Below are 14,712 nucleotides of genomic sequence, written 5' to 3' on the forward strand. Positions count from 1 at the left end.
TTTATTTTCTCATTTCACAGCAGTGATATATATAGATATGTATAGCAGGACACCCAGCACTTATATAATCTCTCTTCAACCAAATTCTCCTCCGCTTGTGATTGGTACATATTCAAACTTACATCGAGAAAAAAAAAACCTCTATATTTATATATAAAATCATTACAAGTGAAATTTGTGCCAAACGGATGTGCGCGGATCAGCCCCACGGCGGTCAGAGTCCGGCAACGCATTGTACAGGCAGTGTTTATTTTAAAAGAGAAAGATACACAAAAGAAAAATAAGTGAAATATTCACAGTTTAGAGGTCACCTCGTGGGATATAAAAAGTGAGAAAGCTGTTCATAGTGTAAGGCAGTGTGTGGCTTGATCCTGCAGGGCAATGCCCGGCTCTGCCCCGGTCTCCGCCAGCGCCACCTCCAGAGGGTTCCATTACACCGACGGGACCGGAGATATCAAATATATATATATAAATAGCTATCATTTTTACAAAAATTCTTCATTTCTAAACAAGTGCCCCGGGGTAGCGGCCGTATTGAAGGGGTTGTTCATCACCAAATTAACTTTTAGTATGATGTATACAGTGATACTCTATTTTATTTTGCTTTTTTTCCCCCCCCAGCAGCTCTCCACTAGGAGATTTCAGCAGCTATCTGGTTGCTAGGGTCCCTAGTAACCAGGCAGCGGTTTAAATAAGACTGGAGTAAGTATTTGTAGAGGGAGTGAATGAGTAGAGAAGTAAATAAAACAGCAATAGTTTTTTGCCTGCTGGGGTCCAGTAAGCCCCCATTTGAAAGATGGAAAGAGGTAGAGAACAAAGGCAAATAACTCAAAAACTACGAAGAATAAATAATGAAGACCAATTGCAAAATTATTAGGGCATTCTATAACATACTAAAAGTTAACTGGAAGGGGAACCACCCGTTTAAATGGGTTGTAACCGACAGGGTGCCGGCGTTGGGTAGTAATGTTACTACAGAGGATCAGTACCCGCTAAGGGGGCACTTTGTTATAATCCAATGGCAGCTTGTGGAAACGGCAGATCTGAATCAATCTCTGATTTAAGGCCAATGTCCGACACAGATTAGATGCCCCGTGACTAATTCCTCCTGCAAAGAGATTAGTTGCCCGCAGTAGCAGGCATCGGTCACAGGCGACTAGTCTCTACGTGGGACATTAGCCTTAAGGGCGAAGACACATGGAGCGATTAGTCGCCGCAACTTTTAATGAAGTTCGTCGCAGTGACTAATCGCAGGGGCTTTTCTTCCATAGGATATAATAGAAGCTGCTGCGCCTAAACGCTTGCGAGTTTTCACTGCGCAGTATAGTCAGTGACTTTTTAAAAAGTTGCGGCTACTAATCGCCCGTGTGTTTTTGCCCTAAGGGACAGGCTGTTATAAAATGAAGCCAATGTTATAGCATTGATAGGCACAGAGACAGGCATACAGAACAAACACTTTATACATAGATTTACATTTGGTAGAGATAACAGACTCTGTACACTTTACATATCAGACAGAAGCAGATCCAGGGTACAGGGAGGGGGTGGATGTAGTGCTTGGGAAAATGCCAGGGGGTGAGGGGGACAATCAGATGTAACCCACCAATAGCTGCTCAGCTATACCAAGACAACAGGGGGGGGGGGGGTACCAGTTTAAAAAGAGGAAAACACATTCATAAACACCTGGAATAAAGCAAAAGATAAAATCATTCAAGATACAGAAATGATCCCAGTATATTCATTTTCTTAACTCAATGCCCTCCCCCCTTGGGGGCAATACACTAGCTGGCCAATATGCACAAGCTGTCAGTTGCAGTACAATAAGGCAGTCAGCAGGCAGTCAGATACTGGGCCCCTACATCAGGGCAGTGAGAGTAAAGCAGGATTTCTGGGTCTGCCCAAGCTGCATCTATGCACGGACCAATTGCAACTGCAGGCAGTAAAGCTGAACGTGGGCATCATGCCCGATAGGTGCATGTGTAACCAGGGGGATTAAAAACAAAAATAATCCACAAACAACGCTAAGAACCTTTGGATTTGCAGGCTGCAAGCTGCCATTGGCTATTAAAGCAGCATCCCATAATGCTCTGCATGGAGGCACAATAAGGGCTAGCAGAAAAACAACAACTGGCCTGCTTGGCTCAGAAAGGCAATAAAAAAACTCCTGAACCGCAGCACAATAAAAACAGACCGGGACAGATGGAAAGTGAGAAAGCGGCAGAGCTTTACAAGCAGTGGATCTAAAAAAAACAAAAAAATAAACAATATAAATTAAAAAAGCAATTTCAGGAAAGAAAGCTTACTGGAACAAAGAGACAATCTACCCCCCTCACTCTGCCGGCAAAAGGGAAGGGGGTTCAACTAATACAGGACACTTAAAAATTAAGTTAAAAACAAAAAGCAAACTTAAAAGAAAAGAAACTAGGTCTAAGTCACACCGAGGCGCAAAGAATGGAAATGGTGAAAATCGCTCGTTCCGGCATTTCCTGTGCATTGGCACAGTCAGGCGTCCATCTTGGCCTTTACTGGTGCTTCTCTTGTAAACAGCATAAAACAGAAAAAAAACCAAGAGCCTTTCATGGCGTAGGAGAGAGCGGCACTTTGCGTCTGGAAGGCAGCGAGCACACTCTGGCGCTAAAATATCCTCTTCCGCTTTAGGTAAGAGTCCGCGTAGTGACCGCCAAGGCCTTGTGAGTGTTGTCCGATATACGCGCCCTCGGGGCTGGGCTCTGGCGATGGGATTAAGTGCGAAAAGCCTCGTTTTTGGGCTCCAATGGGAGTCTGGGAGGGGAGAAAAAGATTTACAGAAAATGTTATACAGAGGGTATGAAAGTCTTTAGAGTCTAATGTAAAGGCAAAAGGGAGTCTTAAAGAGACACCAACCGAGGCATTCAGATTTAATTTTGTTTCTATCACAAGCAGCTGAACTGCAGCTCTTTTATCAACTTGTCTAGTGAAGCTCCATCCCTTTTGCTTCCTAAACACCACCACTCTTTCCAATTATGATGATCCTCAAAGAGGTGCCTACTGCACGTGCCTGATTGATTTTAATTGGAGCTGAGGCAGTGAGCATGCCCAGTAGGCACCTCAATAAAAAGGTGGGCTCAGAAAGCAAAAGGGGCTGGAGCTTCACACTAGACAAGGAAGTCGGTAAAAGAACTGCAGTTCAGCTGCTTGGAATAGAGAAACAAAATAAAATCTGAATGCAAGGAGAAAGGCATGTTATTCTAGGGGGCTGTAGGTTTTTAGGACGTGTAAAATCTGAGTGAACAGATGAGACGTGTTGGGGGAAGGGGAGATGAATATAGTTGTCTGGTTTTTGTTTTATAAACCCAAATCTGCCTCCTGTGATAGGAGTCAAAAGAAGTGCAGCTTACCTTAAATACATTCCCAGATGGGGGGCTGAGCTCTTCTATTCCCAGAGGTACTCCACCGGGGCTGCTCGGTGGCATGCCCACTGCCTGCACATAGAGAAAGGAGATGCTGTGACTATAACATAGTAGAATAATTATATATATATATATATATATATATATATATATATATATATATATATATATATATATATATATATATATATATATATATATATATATATATATATATATATATATATATATATATATATATATATATAAATAACTCAAGCTCTAATAAAGAGTGTTGGGGTTTAAGAATTGACCGCAATACTGAACTGCAAGTACAGAAACAGAATACAGCACATGATAACAGGAAGACTAAGGGCACACACAGCTTGTATAGACTCAGTGCTCAAATGTTTAACTACAATGTTAACAGGGAACCACTTAAGATGGGAAGCATTGCTACAGCTCAAACTACACTACAGGCCCGGACTGGCAATCTGCCGATTCAGGCAAATGCCATAAACCACTATTTAGGGGGCTGTTTGGGCTTCTATTTGAAATGCCAGGGCCTAACTTGAATACAAGTAAGGCACAGGAGCTTATACTCATATGACAGATTATAGGGACAAAAAAGATAACAAGCAAAATATTCATGCAAATTGGAAGCAATGGGATCAAACACTTCATTCAGCTCCATATACCCCCAAAAAAAACCCAATCCCCACTTAACCCTACACAATTAAAATATGTCTCTCAGTTTAAAGCTTATTAACACTGAATTTAGGATAGTGTGTGAATCATGACAGGTAGAACGCAGAAAGCCTCAGTACACAGGCAGAAATGCAAAAACTGATTATGCAGAATGGGGGACCACACAGGACAGCTGAGCCCTTACTTTGTTAAGGTAGGTCTGTTTGAGCCCGGCTTGCAAGCCGCTGGTAAAGTAAGAAGTAGGAGAACCAGCACTGAATGGAGGGAGAGGAGGCGGCATGCTATTACTGCGTTCCCGAAATCTAGAAGGCGGGGATACCTGCGAGAGAGAAAGGGTAACTCTGAACACAGCCCATCCAGCACAAAAAGATAAATATCAGAACAAATTTATAAGAGATATTACCTTATTTCGGGACTCGTAGCTTCCCAGGCTGGGCACAATATGATCTCTGCTTTGGGAATACCTATGGGGTGGCAGATCCTGGTGGAAGAAACCATATCAACATTAAGTTTGACATATTTGTGTAAAAACTTAAAATTACAAATAAAATTATAATGTACTATTGCCCTGCACTGCTACAACTGGTGTGTTTGCCCCAGAAACCCTACAATAGTTTATATAAATACCCCGCTGTGTAGCCCTGGGGGCAGCCATTCTGCACTGGTACAGCTGGGGTGTTTGCTACAGAAACCCTACTATAGTAGTTTATATAAATACCCCGCTGTGTAGCCCCGGGGGCAGCCATTCCTGCACTGGTACAGCTGGGGTGTTTGCTACAGAAACCCTACTATAGTTTATATAAATACCCCGCTGTGTAGCCCCGGGGGCAGCCATTCCTGCACTGGTACAGCTGGGGTGTTTGCTACAGAAACCCTACTATAGTTTATATAAATACCCCGCTGTGTAGCCCCGGGGGCAGCCATTCCTGCACTGGTACAGCTGGGGTGTTTGCTACAGAAACCCTACTATAGTTTATATAAATACCCCGCTGTGTAGCCCTGGGGGCAGCCATTCAAAGGAGAAAAGGCACAGGTTACATAGCAGATAACAGAAACTCTGTAGAATATAATGGGGTTTTATCAGTTATCTATGTAACCTGTGCCTTTTCTCCTTTTTTCCCCCCCAGCTTGAATGGCTGCCCCCAGGGCTACACAGCAGCTTATATATTTATAAACAATAGTAGTGTTTCTGTAGCAAACACACCAGGTTTACCAGTGCAGGACTGCAGTACACTATATTTTAATTACTTTTTTTTGTGTTACTGTTCCTTTAGGAGGAATTGGGAATTGAGGAGGAATTGGGCTGATTTATTGCAAATTACTCCAAAAGCCCTTTCCCTGTCTGTGCAAGGGATCCAGCACATTGCACTGGAGAATGGGAACCAAAGGTTTGAAGCCTGCCTTTGCCTGTGCCTCGGACAGGTAAACATCACAACATGCCCACCCCTCATTTGAAATATGGACAGGGATCTAGCAAGTCTATAAAAATACATGAGGGGGAATTTTTTAAGCCCCGAGTGAAAGCTTACACAGGCATTATTGCGTACAAGATTAGGTGGTAGTGGTGTTTCATTCATGCTACACGTCTCCTTTAAAGTACATAATAATTGCTAAACCCAGTTAGGTTTCTACAGGGCACAATTAGTCAATAAGAATGAAAAACTACATAGTAGATAATATGCATGAACAGCCAGTTATTGCTCCTTACCGGATAGTCAAACGAGTAACTATCAGTTGGGGTCAGCAACGAATCCTGCATTGAAACGCTTGCATTCCGGGTCCCCATGGGCTTTTGTTTAAAAGGTGCTGGTTTACTGGGAGGTCCTGCACAAAGCAGAGAAAATACAATTAATCCACAGTGTTCAATTTCTCTTCCAAACTGCCAACCCATTAACCCACTGCCCAATTACCCATTGCGCCGCTGCTGGGGAGTTGGCTCGGATAGTTCCCAAACGGGGTGTTGTGAATGTTCACATCTCTGGGAGGTTCTCCCAAAAGGGACATCTGCAAAAGGCGGCATATATTTAGCAAGTGAGACTGCAGGAAAACTGGGTTCCTTCTCTCTACAAAAGGCACCTTAGTTACCGTTACAAATAATGGAACAGTAAATATATAAAGGGGAACAGTTTATATATCTTTCTTACCCCAGAATCTCCCTGTTTCTGAAGTCCAGCCAACAGAGACCCAAGAACCGGAGTAGGAGGGGGGCTGTCCCACTCAGGGCCTAACTGCCCCAGGAAAGATTGTGCAGCTGGGGCACCCAGGTCACAGGGCAGTCCAACAGAAGGGACTGGGCCAGCTAATGGTGGGAAAAAAAATGGTAAAAGGTGCTTGCGTTATCTTTCAGTATTATGTAGAGTAATATTCTGAGTTTGGAATTGGTCTTCGGTATGTGTTTTTTTTTTTTTTTTTTTTTAATTATTTCAATTTTGTAAAGCACTTCTCCAGTTTGAAGTTGCAGGAGCTATATGGTTGCTAGGGTCCAAATTACCCTAGCAACCAGATGGTGAGGGAAGTACAACGAACATGGAAGAAAATAATTACCAACTCCTAAATCGGACATCAGGTTCTTTCCAGGTTGGGGTGTAAGCTGGGGGGACAGACCCATGGCAACATACAAAGATGATAAAGGAGAGTCACCAAGAATACCAGGTTTCTGCAGAAAGATGTAAAGTACATGGGCAAATCAATTGATTAGCAAAGGAATTTAATGCAAGATTGAGGGAGATCAGCTGTGGCAACTTACTGTAAACTGACATTATACAGGAAATAATACAATTACATCTTAGAATACTATTAGTATCAGGCATTTGCAATAACTGAATCCCACCACTAGGGGCTCAAGCATTTAATACAAAAGCCCACTTTGAAAATAAGGATCTGTGTAAAAATTCAATTTTCCTGAAATGATCCATTTCCAAGAGTCAGACTTTTGCATCTTAAATTCTTATTCACTGTTTTTGTCATTGTTGTGCTGCCACAACTGGCATGTATGGCAAAGTGTTTGGTTTCCTACCTGAGGAGTTTGTGCCTGCAGGACAAGCTGAAGCAGGGCAGTGGAGAGAGCAGGATTGGCTAGGAGAGGTAATGCTGGGGCTGCTCCCAGAAGTCCTGTAGTAACAAAAAAAAAAAAAAAAAAAAAAAAATAGATAGATTAGAAACCATCAATGTTGTGTCCCATTTACATGAATCAGAACACAAATTATCGGTACAGGCATGGGATCCATTATCCGGAAACCCTGTAATTCAGAACTTTCTGGATAATGGAAGGGTCTTCCATAGACACCGTTTTATTAGAGAAAAAGGGAAAACATCCTTATTTGATTAAAACAGTACCTTATACCTGACCCCAACTAATATATAATTTATCCTTATTTGAGGCAGAACAATCCTATTTAAATGATTTTACAGTAGACAAGGTAAGAAGATAAAAATTACAGAAAGACCCCTTATCTGGACGGCCCCCCCCCCCCGGTCCCCTGCATTCTGCATAACAGGTCCAGTACCTGTGCCGTAATGTAGTCTAAAAATGGAGAATATACCATGTGTGCCATAGCCCTAAATCTGACCACACACATGGCGATTTTCGATCCTTCGTGCGACCATCGCACGAAAGATCGTTCCAAACCTTCACTGATGTTCAGGGCTGAATCGTCAGATATGGAGGTAGAAACAATAGGATTTCTACCTCCTTCTGCCGATTCAGCCCTAAGCCCGAGTAAAATCTTTTAACCCACCCCATCGGCGAGTCGTCGAGTTGCCATACACGCACTGAATATCGTACGATATTATCGGTGCATGTATGGCCAGCTTAAAGCCCTGTACTTCAGTAGTAAATCCTGTTCATATAATATATAACAACCCATCTTTTTTTTTTTTTTTTTTTTGGCACCAATAACCTCCATGTTGCAAGCTGGTCTGTACTCACCTTGTTTGTTCCCTGCTGCCCCATTAAGTAGAGGGTTCAGTAGGAGTTGCAGTGTGGCTGGGGAACCCAAGCTGCTCAGTATCTGTAGGATGTTGGGCTCTGGGAGAAGCCCATTTCCCCGATTCAGTGCCTGCAAAGAGACAGCAACAACATTAATCAGTAGTACCCACCGTCTAAAGCAGTGCCAGTCACCTAAAGGGGTGGTTCACCTTTCAGTTAAATGTTCTAGAATGGCCAAATTGTCTCAGAATATCAAGCTCTCGGTCATACTAAAAGTTAATTTTAAAGGTAAACAACCCCTTTATAGGGTCCCAAGACAATCCCTTATGTACAAAATGAGGGCATATTAGGTTGATCCACTTGATTATAAATTATCTAACTTCCCCCGAGAGGTTCTCAAACCAGGCTTCTCCTAAGGCCCCCCAGTCACTAGATCTGTCAGTATTCACTATCGACCATGAGAAATGGACATATTACAGCAAACCTTCTACTCTTGCCTCAGCTGCTTTCTGCCATGCTACTAAGCCAAGACTAAATGGTGCCTTGGGTCTGAAACACTGTCTACTAAACCACCCCTGGGCCCATTTTTTTTTTTTGTTTCATGCTATTGCAAATGACCCCCCCCCCCTCCCATATGCCTGAAAATGTGTCCCATCATAACACATCCAGATCTGCTCACTGCCATTTCCATCTCGCATATCAGTGAGCAGCCCCATGCCCGCCGGAAGCAGACCCATAGTCCTAGCCTATTGCCAACAGTCTTGGTCTCTGATCACTGACATCCGAGCTGAGAACAGAAGTGACTCGGCCAAAGTTAGTAGCTGCAAATATCACAGGGACGCGATACAGAGGAACCGTAAAATTCAGTCACGTGGTCGTGATGCGGTTGCGGAGGGGGCGGTGCACTGGTTTCTTTGCCTTTAGCGAAATGGAGATCCTATAAAAACCTGGAATGCATTGCTGTGGTGCTGTCAACATAGGGAATTTATGTGACTAAAGACAGGTGTGGGCTGTGGGGAATAGTAAAAGCAGCCTCAGCTGTTTAGGCACCCATGGTGTAGTGAAGAGACACCACTTTCCATTGCCCTTGCGGTCACATACTAAACTCACCATTGCTAGTGCAGCAATCAGTGCAGCCAGCATGCTTCTCCCCGGCGGGCCGGGCGCACAGAAAGATACCCGTACTCTGCTCCCAGCTACCGACGATTCATCCATCTGCTGCTGGACCATTTCAGTTACTGTATCGGACTCGTACTCCACTACTGCAAATCCCTTATACTGACCATCCTGCCCATACGCCAGCTGTATGGCATGAAAAGAGGTGTCATTAATGGCCATGATGTTAATTAAAATGGATACTTTTCATTGTTTTCTAACCCTATCCATACCTGGCAGAAAGAAGGAGCGGAGATTTTGGAGAAGGCTTCCCTAAGATCCCCTATATCACACTCCTGCAGCTGCTCCACCAGTAGGCAGTGGGAATGGAGTAACTCATAAGTCAGCTGGTTGACATCAGACCAATGAACATATAAAGTGCGAGAGCCCAGCTGCCTGCCCAGCAAGTCAGACTTAGCCCTGGAGGCAGAGTCCTTCTTCATGTACTCCACAAATCCATAGCCCTTTGGGCGGCCGGTGGTGCTGCTGTAGACTAGGAAACATCGCTCCAGGTTACCGAAGGGGCGGACGAGATCCTCAAACTGCTGCTGAGTGTAATTAGGAGGCAGGTTGGCAATGCACAAAAGGGCATCAGTGGGCTGAAGCTGCACAGAGATTTCCCGGTCACGTATGTGTGTCTGGTGGAAACGGCGAATGGCTGATTCAGCTTGCTCCCCATTAAGAAGTGTTACAAAGGCTACATAGAAGAAAAAAAAAAAAATAGCATAAGCATTTCATATGCAAGATGGTTCTAGGGATACCCATTCATTTATGGTAGGATGTATGAGGAGGGGGCACAGCACTCACCAGTTCCTTTGTATTTATCCACAAAACAGTATTTGAGCTCATATTCTCCCAGAAGGTCATGCACTTCCTGCAAAGGCAGAACAGAAAGAAAGCATTAACCTCAATTGCAACATTTAGGAGTCTTTTTTGGTTAATTTACATTTATAATGTGCCCCACTGTTGAAAATAATGCCATTAGAAGTTTGAGAGGTTGTGTGCCCATATAAAGGCACAAGGCTGCAGGCTGAGTTATACAGGGAACTCTGGGCATCCCACATGTATTATAAGGTATAATGTACCCCCTACTGTAAATGATAAGGATATTAGCAGTCACTGAGGGGTTCTGTGCCCATATAAAGGCACAAGGCTGCAGGCTGAGTTATACAGGGAACTCTGGGCATCCCACATGTATTATAAGGTATAATGTACCCCCTACTGTAAATGATAAGGATATTAGCAGTCACTGAGGGGTTCTGTGCCCATATAAAGGCACAAGGCTGCAGGCTGAGTTATACAGGGAACTGTGAGTATCACTCATGTATTATAAGGGATAATGTACCCCCTACTGTAAATAAGGATATTAGCAGTTACTGAGAGGTTCTGTAACCATATAAAGGCACAAGGCTGCAGGCTGAGTTATACAGGGAACTCTGAGTATCACTCATGTATTATAAGGGATAATGTACCCCCTACTGTAAATGATAAGGATATTAGCAGTTACTGAGAGGTTCTGTAACCATATAAAGGCACAAGGCTAGGAACCATACACTACAAGACTTGCTCATTTGGCAACTAGAGGTGGACGATATCAGACTAATTTAATAGTTACGCCCTAAGGCCAAGCAATCTGATGCAGTCCTTGCTCAGACAGCTTGTAGTCTCGTCATTGTAATCAAAAAGCCAATGGTAAAATCAAACCTGCCCATCTGGAAGATTTTTGGCCACATGTCGGTTGGGTAGGCCTGCCGGAGAGCCCCATACATGGACAGATAGGCTTTCGAAGTGGTGTGAAGGACCCGAGCGGGCAGCATAAATCTGCCCGTGTAAGGCCACCTTTGCCTTGTAAGCTTCACTGGGACCTACAGACCTGGTTTACCTGCATGACTTGAAGATTCTTGGTATATAAAATCCGTATATATAAAATCACCTTAGTGAGTTTACCCTACTAGCATGTAGTACAAGCTCCACAAAATAGAATCGGTGTCTGGGTACTGAGCAGAGAATTAAAAAAGGGAAAATGCTGAGCACATTGACAGGTTCTGGACCTGGAGAAAGCACAGAGCGCCGCATGATTCTGGGTGAGGTGGGCAGTCAGGTGACAGCACTGTGCATGGTTCAGGAGGGGGTGGGATGGATTTCACGAAGGATCCCATTGTCAGGGGGCCAGTGAAAGGGGCATATGCTAGTCAATAGAGAGGCAGAAAGCTGTTGTGCAGACAGTGAATGGATGTTAATGTGCCAGTGTCTGTCCTGAAAGGAGACAACGACATTTCCCCATCACAAGCCAAATGCAGCTGATAGAAGCGCTCACTGGAACAAATGGGAGAAGTTCTGCCGTCAGTGGGGCGAGGGTCTATTTACAATGGGCAGAACAATTACACTCACTCCAGCTTGTTTTGCTTTACCCAGGATATAAACTAAGCTATGGGATTTGGTGCCACGTTCCTGGGCCACTATAGAACATACACATCTAGGCACTCTGCCACAGGGCACAGCCGGCTGTACTGCCACAAGCCAAACACATCCCACTGGGAGACATGACGGTGGTTCCATAACATCCTGTGCAACTTACCCTACATGTATCATGCCCTGGGGTAAAATTATTGCATTGAGCCCACAATTTGGTTATTATACATGCATTATCCTGTAGAGAGGAATTACATTTTCAGAACTATTTAGCCTTATTGGGTTCTATGTAAGTCTGTTACTGTCTAAAGGCCCCTTGGTCCCTTGGACCAATTCAGCAGCTAACTGGCACGTGTATGGGCACTTCAGACGAGCCTGCCCGAAAATCTAGTCGGATCGGGGACCACATCGGCTTGTTGATGTGGTCCCCGGACCGGCTTTACCTATACCCGTCATTATAATGACGGGCCAAGCGATCAAATTACCCTGGATTCTCCTGATATCGCCCACCCGTAGGTGGGGATATCGGGAGCAGATCCGCTCGCTTGGCGACATCACCAAGCAAGCGGATCTGCCAGTGTATGGGGACCTTAAGACATAGCAAAAGCATTTGAAAAGGACTGCCTTATAAGTATGGGGCCTGCCCAATTGGGGGTTCTTCTCCAGATGGGTCTGTATAGACTACAAGGATACACTCAATTGTCAGCCTGCACACATACATGGTATCTCTGGTCTAGAAACCGTTATCCAGAGTAACAGCAAGGCCATCTTCCATCTATTTTTTTTTTTTTTTTTTTAGTAATAAAACAAAGCTTTACTACTTCATGGTAACTAATGTGCATGGATCCATAATGGTGGCAAAACAACCCAATTGGGGTTAATGTTGAAGTTATTTTTAGCAGACTTATGGTACGGTGATGGAATGTATGGAAAGGCTCCTTATCCTGGAAACGTCAGGTCTATACCTGTATACGTATGTCTAGCTTTACACAGAGAACACTATTGTGGTAAGACAGTAGGGACAGGGTAGAACCAGTCCCTTCTCATATTGCACTAACTGCTGACCAACAATCCTGACCAAACGTGGGGGTTGGGGGGGGGGGAACATAGCAGCTGCAAAAGCCACAGGTTGGCTCTCCATGAGATAATGCAGGGTCTGTGCATGTGGGGAGAGTGGAACTAGCAATAAAATCACAGATATATAAGTGGTACAGAAGGAAAATGTCATGGAAAATGCCAGGAAATCCCCTGCCATAGACAACACACACAGCCAATTACCAGTAAATTGTCATGGTCTATTGTTGTAGCTGCTACTAGTAGCTCCATGTGTCTTCACAATCTCATGATGAGTTATAAAATGCAGGACAGCCCTGTCCATGCTTTCCAACCATTACATAAGGGCGAAGACACATGGAGCTACTAGTAGCAGCTACTAAACACCAGAAAATCCACTGCCATAGACAATACAGAGAATTGCCCCTGCTAAAACACACACAGCCAATTATCAGTAAATCATCATGGTCTATTTTTATAGCTGCTACTAGTAGCTCCGTGTGTCTTCACAATCTCATGATGAGTTATAAAATGCAGGGCAGCCCTGTCCATGCTTTCCAACCATTACATAAGGGCGAAGACACATGGAGCTACTAGTAGCAGCTACTAAACACCAGAAAATCCACTGCCATAGACAATACAGAGAATTGCCTCTGCTAAAACACACAGACACAATTATCAGTAAATTTTCAGCAGTCTCTTAGTAGCCACGCCAAGTAACTGCTACTAGTAGCTCCGGGTCTTCACCATCACACTTACCAAGATAATAGTTAAATACAAAGTATAACAATAAACACAAGATACAGTTTAGATAAGAGTCAAAGACACAAGAGGATGGAGCTCCCTGCCCCACAGAGCTTACAATCTATATACAAAAAGGAGAGTATATACACATCATGGAACACTATTTACCTCCCAGCACCCCCTGCCAAGGCAAGAAGAGTCCCAGGGTTCCAATAGCTTGTGTATATGCTGACAAATATCAATTTTATCTACTACACCTGTTAGGGCTGGGGGCATGTGTGACCGACCCTAGAGGCCGGAGAGAAGATACACAGTGCTTATCTGGGCCAGTCTTGAAGAGCATGCTGGGTAATGTAGTCTAGTAACAGCTTATCAGCTAAAGTTTAAGGGATACTGTCCCTTACACACAGTAACCCCAGAAGGCAGGACCCACCGTACCTCAGCCCTACTCACCTGGTTAGTGATATCCCCGGGTAGCCCTTTAATTAGAATCTTCCTCCGGTTCCTCACTTCCCTCCTCATCCTCTCCACCCGGTTCCGAATCTCCTGCGGCTCCAGTCTGGACTCCATCTGCTCCTCTGACCCTACAGACTCCGCCGAGTCCCGTTCCGTCCTCCAGCCCCGGTTTCCCACCACCGGTACCGGTCCCCCTTCACCAGTTCGAGCTCTAACGGATACGGCCGCCGCCATCTTGCTAAGGGGAAACTTGCCTACCTCAAGAACAACACTTGTGCGTCAGCTCTCATTGGTCGAGTTTAAACCGTGCGGAGAAGCCCGCGTTCATTGGTTCTTTTAGATGCAACCCCGCCTCCGATGCCGTTCTCATGGCGACAGAGGGGCGGGGCCTGTTGTCAGTTAAGCCAGAGCAAGGGGCTGAGTGGAACATTTGTGGCCAAAGTGCTGAACGTGTTGTAATAGATACACAGCTGTCATTGTACCTCTGGGAAAGGGATGAGGGAAAACACATGGGAGCACATTTATGGGGCAGTGGCCCTCCCAATAGTGATTTTTACTATGTGGGAAATGTTTTGTTTTTTTTTACTTTTGTTTACATTACATTAAATGGGAGCTAAATAATAACAAATATAATAAATTGAACTCATTTTGAAAATGTTTTGCCTGTTTTAATGCATATTTTGTATTTAGCCATGTGTTTAGCACTTATGAAGGCCTAATTGAGCCAGTAGAAAGAGCAGGAATTTGGAGTGGGACAGGGAAACATAGTAACATAGTAAGTTGGGTTGAAAAAAGACATACGTCCATCACGTTCAACCATAATGCCTATATATAACCTGCCTAACTGCTAGTTGATCCAGAGGAAGGCAAAAAAAAACCCATCTGAAG

General features: G+C 44.2%; 1 protein-coding gene across 1 annotated transcript; it reads right to left on the reverse strand.

Moving 5' to 3' along the window:
- Positions 1–1,442: 1,442 nt before the first annotated feature.
- raver1 (ribonucleoprotein, PTB-binding 1) lies at positions 1,443–14,074 on the reverse strand. Its single transcript, NM_001128048.1, is given in 14 exon segments — positions 1,443–2,781; positions 3,378–3,461; positions 4,261–4,395; positions 4,480–4,557; positions 5,785–5,900; positions 5,987–6,080; positions 6,221–6,375; positions 6,621–6,732; positions 7,093–7,187; positions 8,005–8,134; positions 9,115–9,306; positions 9,393–9,856; positions 9,967–10,033; positions 13,822–14,074. Coding segments are annotated over 14 exon segments (2,106 nt in total). The 5' UTR covers positions 14,059–14,074; the 3' UTR covers positions 1,443–2,634.
- Positions 14,075–14,712: the final 638 nt, after the last annotated feature.

The sequence above is a fragment of the Xenopus tropicalis genome, chromosome 3 (genome assembly GCF_000004195.4).
Source record: "Xenopus tropicalis strain Nigerian chromosome 3, UCB_Xtro_10.0, whole genome shotgun sequence".
Classification (NCBI taxonomy): Eukaryota; Metazoa; Chordata; class Amphibia; order Anura; family Pipidae; genus Xenopus; species Xenopus tropicalis.